General features: G+C 36.7%; 1 protein-coding gene across 1 annotated transcript; it reads left to right on the top strand.

Annotated features, from left to right (window-relative positions):
- The first annotated feature begins 713 nt into the window (after positions 1-713).
- On the top strand, positions 714-21,126 carry dpysl5a (dihydropyrimidinase like 5a). Its single transcript, XM_058748831.1, is given in 14 exon segments — positions 714-1,122; positions 4,861-5,129; positions 12,539-12,697; positions 12,863-13,042; positions 13,292-13,360; positions 13,567-13,611; positions 15,496-15,571; positions 15,673-15,829; positions 15,945-16,086; positions 17,332-17,474; positions 17,588-17,795; positions 17,890-18,058; positions 19,550-19,573; positions 19,576-21,126. Coding segments are annotated over 13 exon segments (1,692 nt in total). The 5' UTR covers positions 714-1,122; positions 4,861-4,868; the 3' UTR covers positions 19,635-21,126.
- Positions 21,127-21,547: the final 421 nt, after the last annotated feature.

The following is a 21,547-nucleotide window of genomic DNA, read 5'->3' as shown; positions in this document are numbered from 1 at the left end:
TATATATATATATATATATATATATATTCACATATACATATATTCACATATACATACATACATACATATATATATATATATATATATATATATATGCATGCTGTGTGTGTGAGAATATGAGTATTGGTATATTGTATTCTAGAGTATATTATATAAAGTATATTATTCTAGGAAGTATGTATATATATATATATATATATATATTAATATAAAATTAATATATTTGAATAATGTTGATTTTTTTAATAATTTGGTATTTTGCATATATGTAATACTTTGTTTTGTATGTATAATGGTTACATTCTGGAAACGACAAAAAAAAAAAATCTATATATAGTTTTAAAATAATTATATGTGACCCTCTGTGAAACCCAGGCTAGTCTCAAAATCTAATTATGAGATAACGAGCATCAAATTTTGGTTTCAACCATTAATTTCACTATGATTTCAATCTTTGACATGGTCTTACTCAGTCAATATTAAAGAAATCAAGGTTACATTTTCACAGAATGTTTTTTACCTTATGAAGGATGATTTTATGTAGAAAATAGTACATCGCAAAAAAAAAAAAAAAAAAAAGGGGTCACAGCCAGGGTAACATATTTATTATAAGCATAAGTATATGGACACAACTACATATATACACTTTTAAATAATTGTTATAATATATTTTATTAATGTTGATGTGGATAAATAGATATAATACTTTGTATATCTATATTATACATAATAATGTATATTTGTACATTTTATTATAATATACATTTATTTAAAAAAACGCTACAAAAAATGTAGTACTCCATGGTCTGGTTTGCACGGTTGCCACATTGGCATAATGATACAGTTCCATCCCCTGTGAATCTGTATAAATGGTATGTACCACTGACGACAGGACACGCCCATACCGCAATGCCATTGGTCGCTGCTGAGGCCTTCGCTGTGTATCTCTCCTGTGATTGGTCGGCGCCGGCTCTCACAGTCTGGATGCTGCTGCAAGCGTAAGGTTTACCGGGCTGGACCAACCGAAGCATCTGCCTGTGTCTGCCTGCCGTCTAACAGGCTTTATTGTTCCCCAGTGCTGAAAGTGAAGGAAAAGCGCTTTTTAAGGATATAACAAAGGAAGTAAGTGCACTATACCTCGCTATTTTGCATTCATTTGTAAGCTATTTTCAGAGACTCCTCACTGACTAGCACAGAGATATATTGCTTGGCTCTGAATCGTGTAATTTTGTGGTATGGAAAGAATCTCCCAGTCTTGTGTCTCGTGTTTCCCGCATTTCATTCCTAATGTGAGATGGTAATTGTTTAACTATCGACCGAACAATATTTAATAATCTAGCCGATCATTGTGGATGTCGTATGACCATAAACAGCTCGAGCCCACCAGCAATAAACACGATTAAACGCTAGCGCACGCCCGACATCTGATATTTCAGTTATGAAGCCGTTGTAATATCCTTATTAATGTTGAAAAACCAACGCACGTTGGCATTTCTTGATGCCTTGAGACATATTGAATGTGTTGTGAAGAGTAAGGGCTTGGTCGCCCCTTTGTGTGACACCCTCGATATGGTCCAAATGGGATGAGTCTACATCTTCACCATCATCATCAGCCTCTGAAAGAAGCCTCGTTTATGCAATCTGCATATCAGAAGACATTACTGATGCACTGCATTGCACAAATGTGCATGTGTACATGCTCATAAAATACCTTTTGGAGTTATGTTTACACTTCACGTGACTGCATGCATGCTTTGCAAACTAAAAGTATTGTATCATGAAAATTCTGATATATATATATATATATACACACACACACACACATTTTATAATGTTAATATTAAAAATTTGCTATATAAATATATATTATTCAAAAATAAAATTATATAGATAGATAGACTGTCTTCATTCCTTTAATATTGCTGCAATGAACATTTCAGCATAAAAATGTAAATAATATAATATAATATCATATAATGTATTCTAAAATAAATTAAATATTTTAAAATATACTGATATATACAGTATTTCATTTAAAATATTTTTATGCAATTTAAAATATTTGAAATTATGTATATTACATATATTGCACCAATTCTTCCTGTTTTTCCATTACATTTATTTTCCCCATTAGCACAATTAATATTTTACTTACTGTAATGTAAACATTATTTTAAATTATATTTATTGTCTAAAACAATATATAATTTGAAATATTTAAATATTATTTATTCAATTTAAAATTAAATAAAATATATAGAATTAAATTTAGCATTACATTTTATATATATATATATATATATATATATATATATATATATACATACATACATACATACACACACACACACACACACTCCGTTTATTGCACTTATTCTTTCTGACTATCCCGTCCTGTTTTATTGAATGAAAGTTGTTTCCACAAGAAAGATCAGAAGTTTTCATGTACTTCATGCTACCCAGAAGTGTGCCATCTGGATCTCATGGAATATGGCACGGTTCAAAAGTGGGTCATTCGTGAGGAAGGCCTCCATGAGTCATGGCGAGGAACAAATGCTCCAATAATTTTTCTTCAGGCTGTGTTGTGAGGACAGGACAGATGTAGCTCATGCACCGTACCGTTTCTTTTTATAGTAGGATGTCTGAGGACACACCCTTATTCTCCAGCTCCATAGTAGCCCCTCCTTGCACACATACACACACGCCATTCACCATCAGGGTCTCAGAACAGGGGGGTGGGGGGAACCCTGGGCAGCGCCATGCTGTGAATATGCCGCACCCACCTGCCCCCGACTCACTTTGCAGCATAGACTCCCATGCATGCTTTCACTTGGGATTAGATCATAAGGAAGTGCGGTGCTGCAGGGAATGTACAGCAACAGCTGCTAGCCTACATATATTTCCTGCTAACAATCCCACATCCATGCACATGCAGCACTGGGAAATCTGGGTCAGAATGGCTCTAATAATTTTTGAGCATTTAATATGAATTCCACACCCTGTTTCTGTAGTGTGTTGGATGTTGAGGTTTTGTTGATTCAACATTACTGAACCGTTTGTTGCAGTGCTGAAGTTGCTTTAATGTGTTGTGAATAATTAACATGTACACATGTAATTACCATGTTAAAGGCTGGAGTCGATAATGTGACTAATCATGCTAAGCTGACGATAATCACACATGTTGGTGTTAGTTTAACCGCTAAAGTGAGATTCTAGAATGGCGTAATGCTTTGCAACCTCTTTAAACTAATGTTGTGGAACATTTGGGCTGTGATATGAATGATTGATTCAGTTTGGACGTCAAATAAGGACATAGTTTTCCAAATGTGGAAAAATGGATTGCTGCAAGCTCTCTGTTGAGACATGTGATGTCGTTCCAAAAGTATGGGGTGTATATTATTATATAAACGGGTTATATAAAAGGGTTCCCACTTCCCATGATCATGGAAAACCTGGAAGTATCAGTCACTATAATCTCAATATAGTGCAACATTTCTGGAAATGGGAATTCTATAGTAACTAAAAATGTATTTAAATGATTTTATAGGCTTCATATGTTGGTGGATGTAGATCATATGTAAACAGGGCTCTCGACTCCACTGGTCGCGCTGGTGCAACAAACTTTCTCAGTTGGTCGAACCAGCACATGATTTGGTCGCTTTTTTTTTTTTTGCTACAACATGAGATGAATCAATGCATGCTGATGAATAGTTTTTCCTCCGTAATCATAGCTAATAGTTATGGTAACAAATGTGGGATTAACATTCAACCCGTTCTTTTTCATCAGTATTACTTATGATTTGAATTTTGTGAACGGGAGTTCCTCTTTTGCTATGTTATAAGCCAGGCTTATATAACTTTCTGTTGCACTTACATCTTTACAGCTTTCACTTTTTAAGACTAAAAAAAAATGCTTGAAAGATGGATTCATTGTTATTCTTCATGAAAAGCACAACAACAGTAAAACAGTACAATGACAAACTAGCATATATAACGTTTATTAACAAACACACCACATGCTGTATTATATATCGACTAATAAATTACAGAAAGTTTAGCAAACACTGTGGAATCAAACAAATAAGAAAATTAAAAGAAAGCCTCCATCGCGTAACATGAGCTAAACAGCAAAGATAACAGCCTTTTCAAAATTTAAACAAAAAGAATATTTAAACTAAATCGGCTGTCAGTGACAGTACCAAGAAAACCAACATGTTCACCTTCTCTGATTTAAGAAGTGGTCTTTTACTTTACTTTTATATTTTGCTTGAAAACCAAATCCTTTTTTGTCGCGCGCACCTTTGTGCTCGCAATACACCAAAAGCGCTCGTACTGAAAGCACCTCTATCAGTCTCTTCATGTGATCTGTGAAATCTGACTCCTGGTACACTGTGCTGCGGCTCTGCAGCATGTGCTGTATGGAGCAGAGCAGTCTAGAGCCCTGGTAAAAACTGTAATTTTGTGAAGTATTATTACAGTTTAAAATAGTCCTGCCTGTTTTCTATTTGAATATATTTGAAAGTGTAATTTATTCCTGTGATGGCAAAGCTGAATTTTCAGCATCATTACTCCAGTCTTCAGTGCCACATGCTAATATGTTGATTTGGTGCTTAAGAAACATTTCTTATTATTAACAATGTTGAAAGCAATTGCGCTGCTTAATATTTTTGTGGAAAACATTGCTGAATAGTTTTTGTATGAATTTTGTAATAATGAAAAAAACATTTACTGTCATTTTTAATCAATTTAATGCATCCTTAATCATTAGTATTATTTCTTTCAAAAAATGACTGAATGGGTTATAAAGACCCTGTTGTGTTATATAATACACATCAACACTCTGTCTTTGGATTCTCGTAGGTTGAACCATGTCTTCCAGCTCAGCAACGGTGCGCATTCTTATAAAGGGAGGTAAAGTGGTGAACGATGACTTCACACAAGAAGCGGACGTGTACATCGAGAATGGCATTATCCAGCAAGTGGGCAAGGAGCTGATGATCCCAGGTGGGGCCAAGGTTATAGATGCCACAGGAAAGCTGGTGCTTCCGGGTGGCATAGACACCAGTGTTCACCTGAACGAGAGCTTCATGAACGCCAACACCGCAGATGACTTCTACAGCGGCACCAAGGTATGAAAGTCAGAATTTACTCAGAACTGACTTACATTCATTATATGTTATTGGTCATACTAGGAATTATTTATCAGTCCACGTTATTCTAAAGAAAATCTCGCTCCACCTCTGAACAGCATTTTTATTTGGCTGACATCATCAAGACCTCATTTTTCAATCCCTCCTCTTACAATTCATTCAATTCCCAATGGTTAAAATCAAGTGGTCCCACCCTAAGTTTGTGCCCTGTTTCAGTTGGAATTATGTCACATTACAGAAGTAAAATACTGATTTACGTTGACTGATAATCATATATGTCTCCTAACAGAAACACTGTTGCCGTGGTTATGAATATTTTGATTCCCAGCTAAAATTGTATTTAATTATTTTAAATAAGTGTTTAATTTTATACAGATTTAAAGTAATTTATCTGATCATACACCAGTTTCCTATTTCTGTGCCCTAGTGGTTAGTCAATTCTTTTGAGAACAATGTTACTCATGTGGGAAACGTCGGATTGAATCGGGTTTGCGCCACAAACCAATCCCATATCCTTTGTTGCCTCAAAATAATTTTCTTTTCCTTCTCAAATGTCACTAACAAGTCAAAAGCCTTAAAATATTATGTTTTATATTGTCTCATTAGTATGGAGCACCACACATAACAGGCGAGAAAAAATAAATATTGTGTAAGAATTTGTTACTAAGACTTATTAATTTGTGGCCATGTTTTATTTATTTGTTTCCTTGTTTTAATTAAGCTAAATTGTGGCAATTTACCAAAAAAACTGTAAAAAATGAATACGTTGTTGGAACAAATTCTTAACTCATGGCCACAATATCTAATTTGTCCCTGTATGTCATGTGCATTAGGTATGTAAAATCTAATGTAAAAGAACTAGGGAGGTTATTAAAATGGCTTAAGGCTTCAGCTTTGTCACTTCTAAGAAGAAATAGCGTGGTTCCAGTTGGGGCATATAGAGAAAAAGTAGAAGCAAACAATTGATTTTTTGACTTCGGACCCCCCCACACCTTGGGTGGCTCCCACCATCTGTCAGGGGCCTATTATCTCACGACAACTCAATAAGTTCTTCTCCTCAGAAGTAACTAGTATGGTAGTACTGCTTAGAGTATTGTACTCAAATTCATTTTTCAAAAATGTATTTAGATTTTCCTTGCATTATACGACTGTATTTTATGCTATATGAGTTTTCAAATAAGCGTTTTCATACAGTTGAAGATCTGAATTAAAATGATGTGTGATGTAACATCCATTTAATGTCACATTCAGTTGTTTTATAAATACTTAAAAAGCAGTGATGCACTCGCTTCAGCAGCCCTGCCTAAATAAATCCCATGGGTCACTTAGCAGACACTGAGATGCAAGAATGAGCATTGCACGCTCACAGTCTGCCTCCGTCAACCACAAGGCACGATTCACCCTCACAAATACATACACGCTCTTATTCCCAGAGTGCTGGGGGCTTTGAGATGACAAATAAAGAGTTGTTATCGGCGCTGTTATTGTTAGCCTTGGCAACACAAGTGGCATTCTCTTCCCCCCTCCTCCCCGCTACAGCCATGAGACTCGCCGGGCGCAGAGACAAATGGAGATCAGATTCTGTTTCCATAGATACAGGAGCACTGCTGCAAAGACTGCTGCAAAAGCCTTTCACTCGTGCCATTGTGCTGGAAGACAATGGTGCACAAATACACGCCCCTTTAGTAGATGTGGCTGCCTGGATTGTGTCAGCTAAGAGATGCTTTTAAAGAGGACCGTTTTTTTGGTTGAGTTACTGTTAATCATTGTTTCCTCGTACTGAAAAAAGGCCTTCTACTAATTGTGTTTTTCTGTAAAACATTATGCTCAGACAGATATTGTGGGATATTAATTAGTGGTGTTGGCTAAAGAATTATGAGCAATACATGTTATTATTGTATAACATTTTGGTGGATAATCCACACAGTCTTTGACTTAAAACAGGCGCAAAAAAAACAAAAACAAAACAACAACTCATACCTCATATAGACTTATACTGAGAGATACACCCTAACATCAGCCTAGCAATGCCCTGGCAACCATCAGGCCACAGCCATATCACCCTGCAGCCCAAGACTGGTTGCCCATGGAAGCTAAGCAGGGCTGAGCCTGGTCAGTACCTGGATGGGAGACCTCCTGGGAAAACTAGGTTGCTGTTGGAAGAGGTGTTAGTGAGGCCAGCAGGGGGTGCTCACCCTGCAGTCTGTGTGGGTCCTAATGCCCCAGTATAGTGACGGGGACACTATACTGTTAAAAACAAAACAAAAAAAAAAAGCACCGTCTTTCGGATGAGACGTTAAACCGAGGTCCTGACTCTCTGTGGTCATTAAAAATCCCATGACACTCATCGTAAAGAGTAGGGGTGTAACCCGTGTCCTGGCCAAATTCCTCCACTGGCCCTTGTCTATCATGGCTTCCCAATAATCCCCATCCACTTGATTGGCTCTATGACACTCTCTCCTCTCCACCTGTAACTGGTGTGTGGTGAGCGCACTGGCGCCGTTGTCCTGTGGCTGCCGTCGCATCATCCAAGTGGATGCTGCACACTGGTGGTGGTTGAGGAGAGACACCCCACATGATTGTAAAGCGCTTTGGGTGTATTGCAATACACATTAAAAGCGCTATATAAATGCCTCATTCATTCATTCATTCATTCATCAGAACACCCTAGCAATGATCAGACCAGCAGCCACCATAATGCCCTAGAAACCACCCGAACATCCTACTGTAGCAATGATCAGAGCATCCTAGCAACCACCAGATCACCGTAGCAACGGCCAAATAAATCAGTACATCCTAACCAGAAGAACAGTTTAAAAACAACCTTGCAATTCCCTACCAACAATCAAAGCAGAATACCCTAGCAATGCCCAAAATACCCCAGAAACCACCCAAACACCCTATTGTAGCAATGATCAGAGCATCCCAGCAACCACCTGATACCGAATGATATGGAACATTATATCGTGATAATTTTTTTAGCTATATTGCCCAGCCCTAATCTCAACATCCCAGCAGCAACCAGAACACCCTAGTAATGCCTGCAATGCCCTAGAAACCTCCAGAGCACCTTAAAACAGCATCGGAATTCCCTAGCAACCACCAGATTACCTTAGGAATGACCTAGAAATGATCAAAAATCCTAGCAACCAGCAGAACACTTTAAAAAACAGCCTTGCAATTCCCTACCAACAATCAAAGCAGAATACCCTAGCAATGCCCAAAATACCCCAGAAACCACCCAAACACCCTATTGTAGCAACAATTAGAGCATCCTAGCAACCACCAGAACACCCTAGTACATCTGCAATGCCCTAGAAATCTCCAGAGCACCTTAAAACAGCCTCCGAATTTCTTAGCAACCACCAGTACACCCTAGTAATGACCTAGAAATTATCTAAACATCCTAGCAACCATCACAACACTTTGAATATAGCCTTGCAAGTCCCCAGCAACCACCAGATCACCCTAGCAAATACCTAGAAACAATCAGTACATCCTAATCAAAAGAACACATTAAACAGCCTTACAATTCCCCAGCAATAATCACAGCATCCCAACAACCACCAGAACACCCTTACATCAGCATTACAATGACCTGGCAACTAGGGCTGTCGCGATAACCGCAATATTGTAATACCGCGCTACTGACAAGCCAACTGCAGAGGAAGAAAAGCAACCGCAGAAACCGCAGCAACTGCAGTGTTCACTTTTTTTTCTATTTTTTTTTTCCCATGAGGCTGTGGCCTTCTAGTTTTACAATTCATCACTGTGCATTGAATGTTAAATAAATTAATAATGATACAAGAGTGTTACGAGTGTCATTTTCCCGTGAACTGTTTGTATCCGGGGTTTCCTTGATTTTGAATACTGAAACGATGGCAGGCGCTCTCATCTCCAAACCTAATGTCACGTCGCCAGTTTGGGAACATTTCAGTTTTCAACCCAATGAAAAGGGAGAGCCGGCAAATTTAGATGAACCGATATGCAAAATTTGAAGCAAAAAGGTCCCAGTGACACTCGGCAATACATCTAATTTGAGGTGTCATCTCGCTAACTGTCATCCAGCCATTGAAGCGCAGCTGCCCCCTCAAGCATCAGGTCGTGGAGCAACATCAAAAAGAACAGCTGAGACCGGTACCAGTCGTACCAGCCAACAGTTAGGAATAGCTGAAGCCTTTGTGAAACTGGTCAAATACAAACGTGAAAGTAACAGGTATAAATGCCTTACAGCAGCTGTTGCGCAGTATCTAGTTGAGGAGATGGTTCCATTCAATCCGGTGGAGAAACCTGCATTCAAGTCAATGCTTCAAAAATTCGACAAGCAGTACGAGTTGCCGGGCAAAACCTACTTTTCAGAGACTGCTGTGCCGAAAATGTACAACACGGTAAAGACATCGATCAAAATGGAGCTTATGAATGTTGACTACTTTTCTGCCACAACTGATATGTGGTCAAGTGTCAATATGACTCCTTACATGAGTCTAACGGTTCATTATCTCAGCATGGAATGGACTCTGAAATCACGTTGCCTCGAAACAGTGTTTATGCCCGAAAACCACACGTCTGACAATATTTCGGATGCTCTCCGGCACGCATTTGAAGAGTGGTCCCTGGATGAGAAGAAGTTGGCCTGTATCACTACAGACAACGGGCCAACATCATTGCAGCAGTCAAAAAGTTGAACTGGCCTTGGCTGAACTGCTTTGGTCACAATTTACATTTGGCAGTTACAAATGCAATGGCAAGCGTTAAGGACCGCACTGCTCGCGCAATGGGCCTGTGTCACACTTTGGTCAGTACATTTTCTCAGAGCTGGTTGAAGAGAAGAGATCTGGCCAAAGCACAAGCAGAACTTCAAATCCCTCAACATGGCCTCATACTGGTAAGTTATAAAATGTAAACTATTTGATAACTTATTGATCATGTTAGGCAATAAATAAAAATGAAATAATATGAATGAAATTATAAAAATTAAACAATAAAATACTGTTACAGTAGCATGTCTGTTGCTGGATTTAAATGTATTTTTTGTTTAAAAATAAATATTTTGAAACTAAAATTATTTCTAAAGGTAAGATATATTGAAGAAAAAACATATTTAGGCTAATTTCAGCTCAATTTAACGTCCATATATCCGTCTGTGCACATTTAATGAATGTGCATTATTTTGCAGTTGGGATTATTTAAATGTATTTTTTTGTTATTGTTTTGTTTAGTAAAAATACATTGAAACTAATAATAATTTAAAATGTAGCCTATAATTTTATTTTGGTAGGCTAATTAAATAGTAGATGTTGTCATTGGCTAATTTCTATTCAACGATTTAACGGTAAATACTCTGTTCAGGACTGCGCTACGAGATGGGGCACCAAACAGAAAATGGTGGACAGGGTTTTGGAGCAAATCCCGGCTATCAGAAGAGTTTTGGATGACCGGAGACACCACCATCTAAATCCAAGCTGGCAGGATATCGCTGTACTTGAATCCGTGAATGCAGCACTTAAACCCGCGGCTGAATTTACTGATCTGCTGTCTGGCGAGAGCTACGTTACAGTGTCTTCAGTCAAACCCGTCCTGAAACTCCTGACAGAAGATATGCTTAAACCATCAAACGAGGATACCACATTAACATCGGACATAAAGCACAAAATATGCAGTGTTCTACAGGGAAGTATGAACCAGCTGCCTTACAAGAACTTTTGGAAAAGGCCTGTTTTTTAGATCCTCGGTATAGGGGTGATTATATCAATGACACGGAGACAAAATCCAAGCTCATCGAAGAGATGGTGGGAGTGGAGGATGAAGGGAGCGCTGCCAGTGCGTCAGTGGTTGGAGACGAAGGGCAAGCGGTGGTGCCACCTGCAGCAAAGAAAAAGACTCTTGGAGACCTGCTGAAGTCACGGACAACCTCTGGGTCAGCACCCATACCCAAAAGAGCGCGAGCAGATAACGAGCTGACGCGCTACCGGCAGGAGGAATGCATAGACTCCAACGTGAATCCACTGTCCTGGTGGTGCGATAATCAGTCTAGATATCCGCTGCTGTCCAAAGTCGCACGCAAATACATATGTATTTGTGCAACGAGCATACCGTCGGAAAGGGTTTTCAGTGCATATTGAATATTGTTACCCCCGTGCGATCCTCCCTGAAACCACATAAGGTTAATATGTTGGTTTTCCTAGCGCGAAACAAGGATATGATAACCCAGGTCCAAATCACATTTGTTAATGCTTAAGTAGGCCTAATATTTCGTTTATTCTCTGTATTTTCACTTAGGTCAACATTTTGTTTTCATGTGATAGGCTACTTTAGAATTCTTTCGTTTTTAAAATAGGAAAAAGGATTTTCTTATTGTTTGTTTTCATGTGATAGCCTACTTTAGAATTCTTTGATATCTTTCGTTTTTTAAATTGGAAAAGGCATGTTCTTTTTGCTGTTTAGCATTTAGAAAAAAACAAATGTTTTAAAATGTGTCTCTCTGTCAGTTAAAAAGCAACAATATATGCTACATAATAACTCCGCAATAGAGCTTTGTATGCAGTAAAATCATGATAAATAAGGTAAAAAAAAAACAACAAACAAAAAAACAGCGGTAATACCGCATATCGCCCTATTGAGCCACGGTCGCCGTGATTTTGCCAAGTAAGACATGTTCCTGGATCAACATCTTTTGTTGATCCTGGATCAACATTATTGTCCAAAAATATAGACTTAACCCAATCTCTACCCCTAAACCTAACCCTACCCATAATTTATTCCTAAAATCAGTGAGAAATGATAGCTGATTAACAAGGGTGTCGAAGCACCTAACCCTGATCATAAGCCTAAAACTTACATTTCCTGAAAAGTTATCCCTCAATTCTGATTGGTTGATTGGAATGACGTTCCAGGATCAACAAAGATGTTGATCCAGGAACATGTTGTACTTGGTGAAATCACGCTCACCATTGAGCCACCTATAATAACCGCAAGGGAAATTTCCTAACCGCGACAGCCCTACTGGCAACCACCAGAAGAATACTGAGAGTACCCTAGCAACTACTGGATCACTCCAGCAATGACCTAGAAAAAAATCAGAAATTCTTAGCAATGCCTTAATAATGAAAATAATATCATAAGTCACTTTGGATAAAAGCATCTGCTGAATGAATAAATGTAAATGTAAATGCATATGCCTATAAACAACTACCTAGAACACCGTAAATACAAGTCTAATTTAACCTTGATTAGTGTTTTCTGAGTGCTGTTATGTAACGTGTCAGTTCATGCAAAGCTTTTGTGAGCATGTTGGTATTATGTTATGTTGATGTTGGCCCATTAAACCGAGTGATTGGTATTGATGCTGCATGGATCCCTCAGCAGTCAGTCTGTTTGTTTATTTCCAGGCTGCTCTGGCTGGAGGCACCACTATGGTGATTGGTCATGTGCTGCCAGAGAAGAACGAATCATTGCTGGACGCTTATGAAAAGTGCCGCTCTCACGCTGATGCCAAGGCCTGCTGTGATTACGCTCTTCATGTGGGAGTGACCTGGTGGGGACCAAAGGTACAAAGTGTCTTTGCTGAGTATGCAAACTTTGTCTCCATAGTTGAGTTTCCGTAATTGATTCAGTGCTTTTCCTGTTTATCACTGTGAAGCCTCTTTGACACAATATGTGTTGTAAAAAGTGGTTTAGAAATAAAGGTGACTTGACTTGTCTTGTCATCACAGGTCAGGGCTCAAATGGAGACACTGGTGCGGGAGAAAGGGGTGAACTCCTTCCAGATGTTCATGGCATATAAGGACATGTACATGCTGAGGGACAGCGAGCTGTTTCAGGCCCTGCAGAACTGTAAGGATATCGGTGCTGTGGCTCGTGTCCATGCGGAGAATGGAGAGCTGGTTGCTGAGGTATAAATCAGGGAACTGGTGCAAAAACTTCAAAACCTAGTGAGCTGTATATAGGCAGCAGCTTCACACATTAGAAATAGCACTTTTCATTTTTATCAATAATTATCGGCGTTATGTGAAATTACCGACCTTACTTTTGAACAGTGTATGTGATGCTGCCTTTATTTTGGTCACAATTATCATGAATAATGTTGGCATCTTTCTTCCTGCATAGTCATGTTATCGCATGTTTTTATTTATTCACACTAGGGTGCCAGAGAAGCACTGGATCTGGGTATTAGTGGACCGGAGGGCATTGAGATAAGCAGACCTGAGGAGGTAAAGTAACCATTCAAAACCTGGGACCATGAAATTGTTTTCCTTTAAGATATTAGTCGCACTGCCACTCTCTCTCCTGCTGCTAGTCTTTCTTATCTCCATATTGCATTTCCATGGATTATTAATACTCTTAGGTGTCTGATCATCATTAGGTTTTACTGGTAACTTTTGTTTTCTCTCTTACCTTGGGGATTTTCCATGTGCAGCTGGAAGCAGAGGCCGTCCACCGAGCTATTACCATCGCTAACAGAGTGAGTATGATGTACAAGAGTGTTGATGTATTTTGTTCATTATTTACAGCTCCAATGACAGCCCAAACTACTGTTACTGGTTCTTAAGTCATGCTTTTTGAAATACTAACATGGACTTGGGTGATTACAATCGGGCCTTTTCTAAGCAAGATGCTGTATCAGTAGTTCTACACATGAGTGTTTTAGTGTTCAATATAACAAACAAAGATTCTGTATTTCAGAATTAAAACACATGGGTAATGCAAACACTCAAAATCCATTGCAGATCTGCTCTAATTCAGTATTTTGACAGTTTTCCTACAGCTCTATAAATGTTGCTAACAGCAAAAAAGTTTCAGCCGATCAGAAACCTTAACAATCATCTTGCATGTTTGACATGGTGAGAGTGGGAGACTGAAGTTAGCAGACTGAAATAATGGCAGTAAGTGGATAAAGTTAAAAACTGAATTAGGGTCATTCCGTGTCAACTCGACCAGAGGTCCCCGGCTCAAATTTTTGATTTTGCTAATATTTTTTCTGAAGAAAGACAGACATGTATAGTGATGAAAGCCAAAATATTAAATGTCATGGATGAATATTTACAGAGTAATCCACTGTTTTGTACAGGGGGGTCAAAATGGCAATTTTCACCTGAGATTCAGAGCCAAATTACATAGGGGTAAAAATTACTTCATAAATATGGCAGCATCATAATTTAGGCCTGTTCGTAAAATCTGTTGACTTTAGCAATCTTTGTTGCATTATGTGCCAATGGTGACCATTCAAAAATGGGGAAACAGCACTTTTCAAGTTTTCTTCTCCAAAGTTTGCATGCCTGTAACTCAAAAAGTATTAAAGATATCTTAATGCCCTTTTAGATATTGGGTCTTAACAAACTTTCCTTTTGGCATCTTTATTTTTAAGGCCCTATATGGTTCGGTTCTAGAGATATTGGAATTTCAATATGGTTCCAAGAGTAAATTGTTAAAATGTGCATATTTTCAGTGATTAAAAACCAAATGTGGGTCAATATGCAAAAATATGATACTTCTTTTCTTTTAAAGAGGAATGTCTGAAGAACAAATAATGTTGAAACTAGAGAGGTATCTCATTTAGTTCTGTCAAAACAACTGCATTGAACATACCTGTCTGAGTGCCATTAATATTCTTTTTCTAAAGTTTGCATGCCTATAACTCATGCCTATATATGTTTATCTTTTTTCAGAAAAAATATTAGCAAAATCAAAAATTTGAGCCGGGGAAATTTCTGAAATTTGGTTGATTTGTCATGGAATGACCCATTAATGATATTTGACAATTAACATTGTTAAGCATATTTAATTAAAATTCCATACCAGTTCTTTTTAATTATAAATTGATAGAGAAAAGTTTCATTAAACTGATCACAAATTGAATTAAAAACATATATAATGTTACAAAAGATTTTTATTTTCTGCTGTTGAGCTTTAATCAAACAATCCTGAAAATATGTATTATTTTTTAACATTGTTAATAATAAGAAATGTAATAATATAATAAGAAAATCGGCATATTATAATGATTTCTGAAGGATCCTGGGACAGTGAATGGCTGCTGAAAATTCAGCTTTGACATCACATTAATAAATTGTTTAAAAATATATTCAAATAGAAAAATTATTTTAAGTTGTAATATTTCAAAATTTGAGACCCTTCATTTACTGTTATTTCACAGCTGGAGCATAATATGCATGCAGTATATTTCATATGCAGTGTAAACAATGTCAAGATAGCAGCATGATTGACATGTTGACCCAGCGTTACTGTGCAACGAAGGACAGTTTTGAAATATACACATCAGTTGCAGATGAATTGCTTTTAAGGACTTTAAATGTGATCACCATTGTTTCTGTTTTTTGTCTCTTAGGCCCACTGTCCCATATATCTTGTGAATGTGTCAAGCATGTCAGCAGGGGATGTTTTAGCATCCGCTAAAATGCAGGGTAAGAGCCATGTCACTCAAGGCCAATTCACAGTCACTTTAATATATGACATCCGAATCTTCACCAGTAAATGACATAATGTGACTCCGAATGGTCAACAGGGAAAGTGGTGCATGGAGAGGCGACCACTGCTCATGCGGTCTTAAACGGGCTGCAGTACTACCACCAGGACTGGGCCCACGCAGCTGCTTTCGTCACTGTGCCACCACTCAGACTCGACCCCAACACGCCCAATTACCTTCTCAGCCTTCTGGGAAAGTAAGTGGATTGACCGTGTACTGAGTAGTTTCATGTAGTGACTATTGATCTGCATGAATGGTTTCATTTAGTCACATCTGTACAGTCACATAAAAGCCTTTTCACTGTGATGCAGTGACACTCTAAACGTCGTGACATCGGACCACCGACCCTTCACCACTAAACAGAAGGCCATGGGCAAAGACGACTTCACTAAAATCCCTCAAGGTGTCCCTGGGGTGCAGGACCGCATGAGTGTTATTTGGGAGCGGGGAGTGGTATGTTTCAGTTAATATAGCCAAAAGTTGCTGATTATTTATACCAGTTTTGATGCTGCAGCTAAAATACCTGTTTGCATAAATATAAACAAATTAACACCAACCAGGTGTGCATATTAATGAATATCATGAATATTCATTTGTTACCTGACTTTCACCTACTTAGTCTGCTGTAATGACTAACTTTAATCAAATTTTCATCAAAATGTATTTTATGAAAAACTAATAATTAATTGAATTATTACAGAATTATTGTAAAACCCTTCCTTAATGGTTGTGGGCAATATTAGGCAAAAATTCATGCATGAATGAATACTTTGAAAATGGTACACGATCAAGACAACTATGATGTACCATTTTTTAAATACTTGTAATATTTTTTATAATACTCATTTTTATAATACTTTATAAAACACTTACGGGAAAGTATGGATTATATGCAAATTGGAATACAACCTAGAACTTAGTATTAAATTTGACGGATTTAATGAATGACAGTCAGTTAATATTTGCAGTTAGTATGCTGGAAGTGTAGATTGTGAATATTAGTTACATTATGTGACTTTGATGGATCCAAAAAGGTTATGCAACAATGTCAGGGTGCCAATAAATATCAATATTACAGTACTGTTCAAACATTTGAAGATTTTTTAAAAGAAGGGTCTTATATGCACCAATTATTTTGATGCCTTTATGTAATAAAACATACAGTACAAACAGTAATATTGTGAAATATTATAATAAAAAAAAAAAAAAAAGTTAATATATTTTTAAAACCTAATTAATTAATTGATTAACTAATTTATGATTCCTGAGTCTTTAGTGTCAAACCTAAAACAGCTTAATTGTTGTTGTTTTTTGAAACCTTGCTGCATTTTTTCAGAACGTTCAAAAGAACAGCATTTATTTGAATATTTATTTTGTAACATAAATGTGTTTATTGTCACTTCTGATCAATTTAATGCATCCTTGCAGAATAAAATGATTAATTCCTTTATAAAAAAAAAAATCTTTCTGACCCCAAACCTTTGAATGGTAGTGTATATAAATAATATATAACAAAAGTAATGAATTATATAACAATATTGTATTAATATTAATATAACAAAGTATATATATAACATATTATAGACAGTTAACTTGCTGCTCAAACCACAACAAAGACAAAAAATCATGGAGAGGACAGGAAATGACAGATGCATCAAGAATAAAAACTTTTTTAGCTCATTCTATCTATCTTAATAGGTCGGAGGGAAGATGGATGAGAATCGTTTTGTTGCTGTCACAAGCTCCAATGCTGCAAAGATCTACAACCTTTACCCCAGGAAGGGCAGGATCATCCCTGGAGCCGATGCTGATCTGGTCGTCTGGGATCCAGAATCAACGAGGTCTCCAAAATAATGAATTCAATTCAAATCAGCTGAGAATTGAAAAAACATTTCATATACTAAGTATTGTAAAATTAAATGACATATTTTTACATGGTTTTGTGTGTCTGTAGGACCATCTCTGTGACCACTCAATGGCAGGGTGGAGATGTAAATCTGTACGAGAATCTACGCTGTCACGGCGTCCCGCTGGTAACCATCAGCCGCGGTCGCGTGGTCTATGAAAACGGCATCTTCACCTGTGCTGAGGGCTCAGGAAAGTTCTACCCTCTCCGAACCTTCCCAGACTACCTCTACAAGAAAATGGTGCAGCGGGAGAAGGTACTCAAAGCACAACTCTCACTCCAGTAGATCATGCTTTTATTACAGTGTATCGCAGTGCCTCGACTGTTTGTTTGTGACCCTCTTCTCTCAGTGTCAAGCACTCAAGGGGGTGGAGCGTGCGCCCTACATTGGAGATGTAGCTGCAGTGCAGAATTCAGGGAAGAAGGAAGTGGGCCCTTCAGATGGGGACATGAACCCACGACCCTGCACGCGCCACGGGGGAATGAGAGACCTACATGAGTCCAGCTTTAGTTTGTCTGGTACAGTAGTCTACATTAAATCTATCAGAAAAAAAAAGCACTATACTTGACACTAAAACACACACAAACAGCAAAAGGAGGAGGCAAGGGAGGCAGCGCCTCTTCAAAAAATTGGATGAGAATATAAAATCATCTAAATATGACATTAAAAATATATTGTTTTTCTAAGGTAAAACTGTCTAACAGAAACACCAGTGGGTAAAGTTACAGTGGGAGTTTAATAAGTTTTATTAGTATTATTATTGTTTTATTAGTACTATTAAAAAGAACAGCTGAACATAAGTTCATAAATAAAATATATAGGCTAATTGTTTAAGTAAAATTACTCAAAAGCTCAAAAAAACTCAAAGCTTGAGTTATTTTTTTGGAATAAATGCAGATTGCTTAAAAACACTAAACTGATGAGACTTGATTTTAATAAATAGAATAGCCTATTATTGTTAATGTACTGTAAAATCCAAAATAGATTTTTTTCTTTCTGATAGTGCAAGTAATGTTTATGTAAGCAAGAAAATGTGACTGGGACATGAATTTACATTTATTAAAAAACAAACAAAGCAAAAACTTTGCCTCCTCATTATACCGGTATATATATATATATATATATATATATATATATATATATTTACACACACAATTATACAATTACCGTATAATTGTGAAAATGTATAAGACAATGTTTTTTTCTTGGAAATACATCTGAAAAAATGCGGTCGTCTTATATTCAGGGTCTAGAGCAGGGGTGGGCAAACTCGGCCCTTCAAGGCCACTTTCCAACCCTAATCAAACACACCTGAACCAGCTAATCGTTGTCTTCAAGACTACTAGAAGGCTACAGGCAAGTGAGTTTTATCAAGGTTGGATCAAATCTCTGCAGGAAAGTGGCCTGGAAGGGCCAAGTTTTCCCAGCACTGGTCTAGAGTCTAGACTTTGACATGTCAATAATACACCCACAACAATAGGTGGCGCCAAAAACGCATAAAACGAGTGTGCCATGAAATATGTAATGTAATGTGTGCTGTAAAGATTGCGAGTGAAAACAAAAGAAAAAGTAAAGCTTACAGTGGCACGAGTCGTGACTGTCACGTTAGCCTGATGGGACCAAACTTGTGATTTTAAAACATAAGACTGTACCCAGATTTGAAGACTACAATAAGATTTCACTTCTACTGATAATACAATTTTGGTAGGCTACTATGAGATGGATAGCCTAAATGTTATATAATTCAGATCAGCTACCTGTTATTTTTATGGTATATCAAAAAGTGTATATTTTTCAATGTCATTGTTGGTACATTTTACCAGTATTTACCATACTTTCAAAACAAAAATTAAAATAGGAAAAATATGCAATATGAAAATAATTTAAGAAAAAATGTGTTTTACAGAGAGAAAAAACAAACAAAACAAACAAAAAAAAAACAAGATTTGGTTATTTACAATTACAGCATATGCAACATGTGTAGCTCAACAGTGTTTATTTTTTGCTAGGTGCCCAAATTGATGATAATGTTCCAAAAGAGCTTCCGCACGGATTCTGGCGCCGCCCGGTGGTCGTTCTAGTGGAATCTGGTAACATTTCTGATCAACACTCACGGAAGTCTGCAACTGAACACCTACATATTTGACAACCTCACATCTGATGAAAATGATTTAATTTTAATCACTTGCAACTAAATTCCTGTGTTTTTTATATATTTGTGTGTGTATACAAGGGAAAAATATATTTGTGTGGAAATTGGAAAACAAGGTATACGTTGGAAATACTTGTAAGAGGTTTGGTAATCCAAAATGTTACAGGGTGTTTTGTTCTTCATATTCAGTCGAATGAAATAGTGAAGGTTGTGTTCAAATGCAACACTGTTGTAGTGCTAAATAAATGACAGATCCTTTTACTAATTGTTTTTGTTTAACAACAGTACATTTTACGTAAGCTGCCATTTAAAGTATTTTAAAGATAGCAACTGGAAAGTTGTTTAAGAATGGGAATGTTATTAGTTTGTGTATTTGGTCATGGCTTGAAAATGTGAACCATTGTAAAGTTATTTAATATTTTATCTGTTTTAATGTGTTGGCAGATGACTATACATTTACCTCAGTGTTTATATCTCGAGTTACACTTGCGTACATTAGCGCTCTGCCTCTCTACACTTACAACTCTTACAGTGACCAATCGACAACACTTTGTGACAGCAGGTACAAACCAATTTTTGCTTTGTGTCGAGGTGTTAATATTTGTTCTTATTTTTCTTATCTTATTTTTGACACTAAAAATTCAAAGGCAATGCGAGATATTTGATTGTTTAGTTTTAGTTCATGATTCAAAAAAGTAATTTATAAGAAGCATTTTCAATTTTCCTTGTGTCGTTTATAAGCACACGTACCCGACCTTCTAAAATGTGAATTAAGAATAACATTGTTTACAATGTTACATATCAAATTTAGCTGTGTACCTAATCTAAAAATGTATTGATCTTTCATTTTTAACGGACCAGATTTTCTTTTTATCCACTAAGTTTACATTCCCTGTTAGAGTTACAGGCACTTACGAGTTATTCTTCATAACAATAGCATAATTTCTGCAGTGTAGCTTTATGTCTATTCTAGAATGAACTGTTAGCCGAACACTGAACTGTAATGACAGTTGAATTCCATCAGTTGTTCACTGAACTTTAACACTGTGCATTACTGATTATTGATCTGCATGTTCCAAAAACAAAGTCAGAAAATTTCTGCTTCACTTCTGATCAACACTAACCAACCCTGTTAAAAGACACCAGACAGCTAACTGAGGCATGTGTTCTGTTTGTACATGTATGTCTAACTAAGCACTTGAAGACCTTCTGTAGAGACCGTTCGAAACACAGTAACTTTAGCTGTACAATGTTCCAGTGACACAAGCAGTAGAACATTTCTGTTGGTGCTGAATATTCATGTATTTTTTTATTCTGGATTTTCAGTATGCTTTTCAATTTTTTAATATGAGCTGTGTATGCACTACAGTTGTACGTATTAACGTATTATGTTTATCTCATGAAAAAAGTGCAAATAAACCCCCTTCAACCTCATGACTGCTTGCATCATTGAATCAAATGCAACAGAGTATTTATATACATTTACATTATTAAATAACTATAATTCATTAGTAATTAACAAACATTTATAATATATACTGTATATAAGTTTTTCATTCATTTTAATAATATATTACTTTTTAATAATTATATATTTATTATATCATGTTTGTTAATTACTAATATATATATATGTGTGTGTGTGTGTGTGTGTGTGTCAGTTACTTAAATCACTTTAAACTTTTCTTTCTTTGAATCATTTTAAAGAAAATAAAAATCGTATTTATAGGGTATATTATAATGTGTTTATTAATGTGTTTTTATTGTGCCTCTTCAATCACTTTGTCCTTATTTCTAAAATGTTTAATTTGCTTAGAAATGTCTTTATTTTGAGCTTTCTCCTACCTGTAATGTA

Source organism: Onychostoma macrolepis, chromosome 17, assembly GCF_012432095.1.
Source record: "Onychostoma macrolepis isolate SWU-2019 chromosome 17, ASM1243209v1, whole genome shotgun sequence".
Classification (NCBI taxonomy): domain Eukaryota; kingdom Metazoa; phylum Chordata; class Actinopteri; order Cypriniformes; family Cyprinidae; genus Onychostoma; species Onychostoma macrolepis.
Note: the sequence above shows the minus strand (reverse complement) of the source record. Positions and strands in the feature narration are given on the sequence as shown.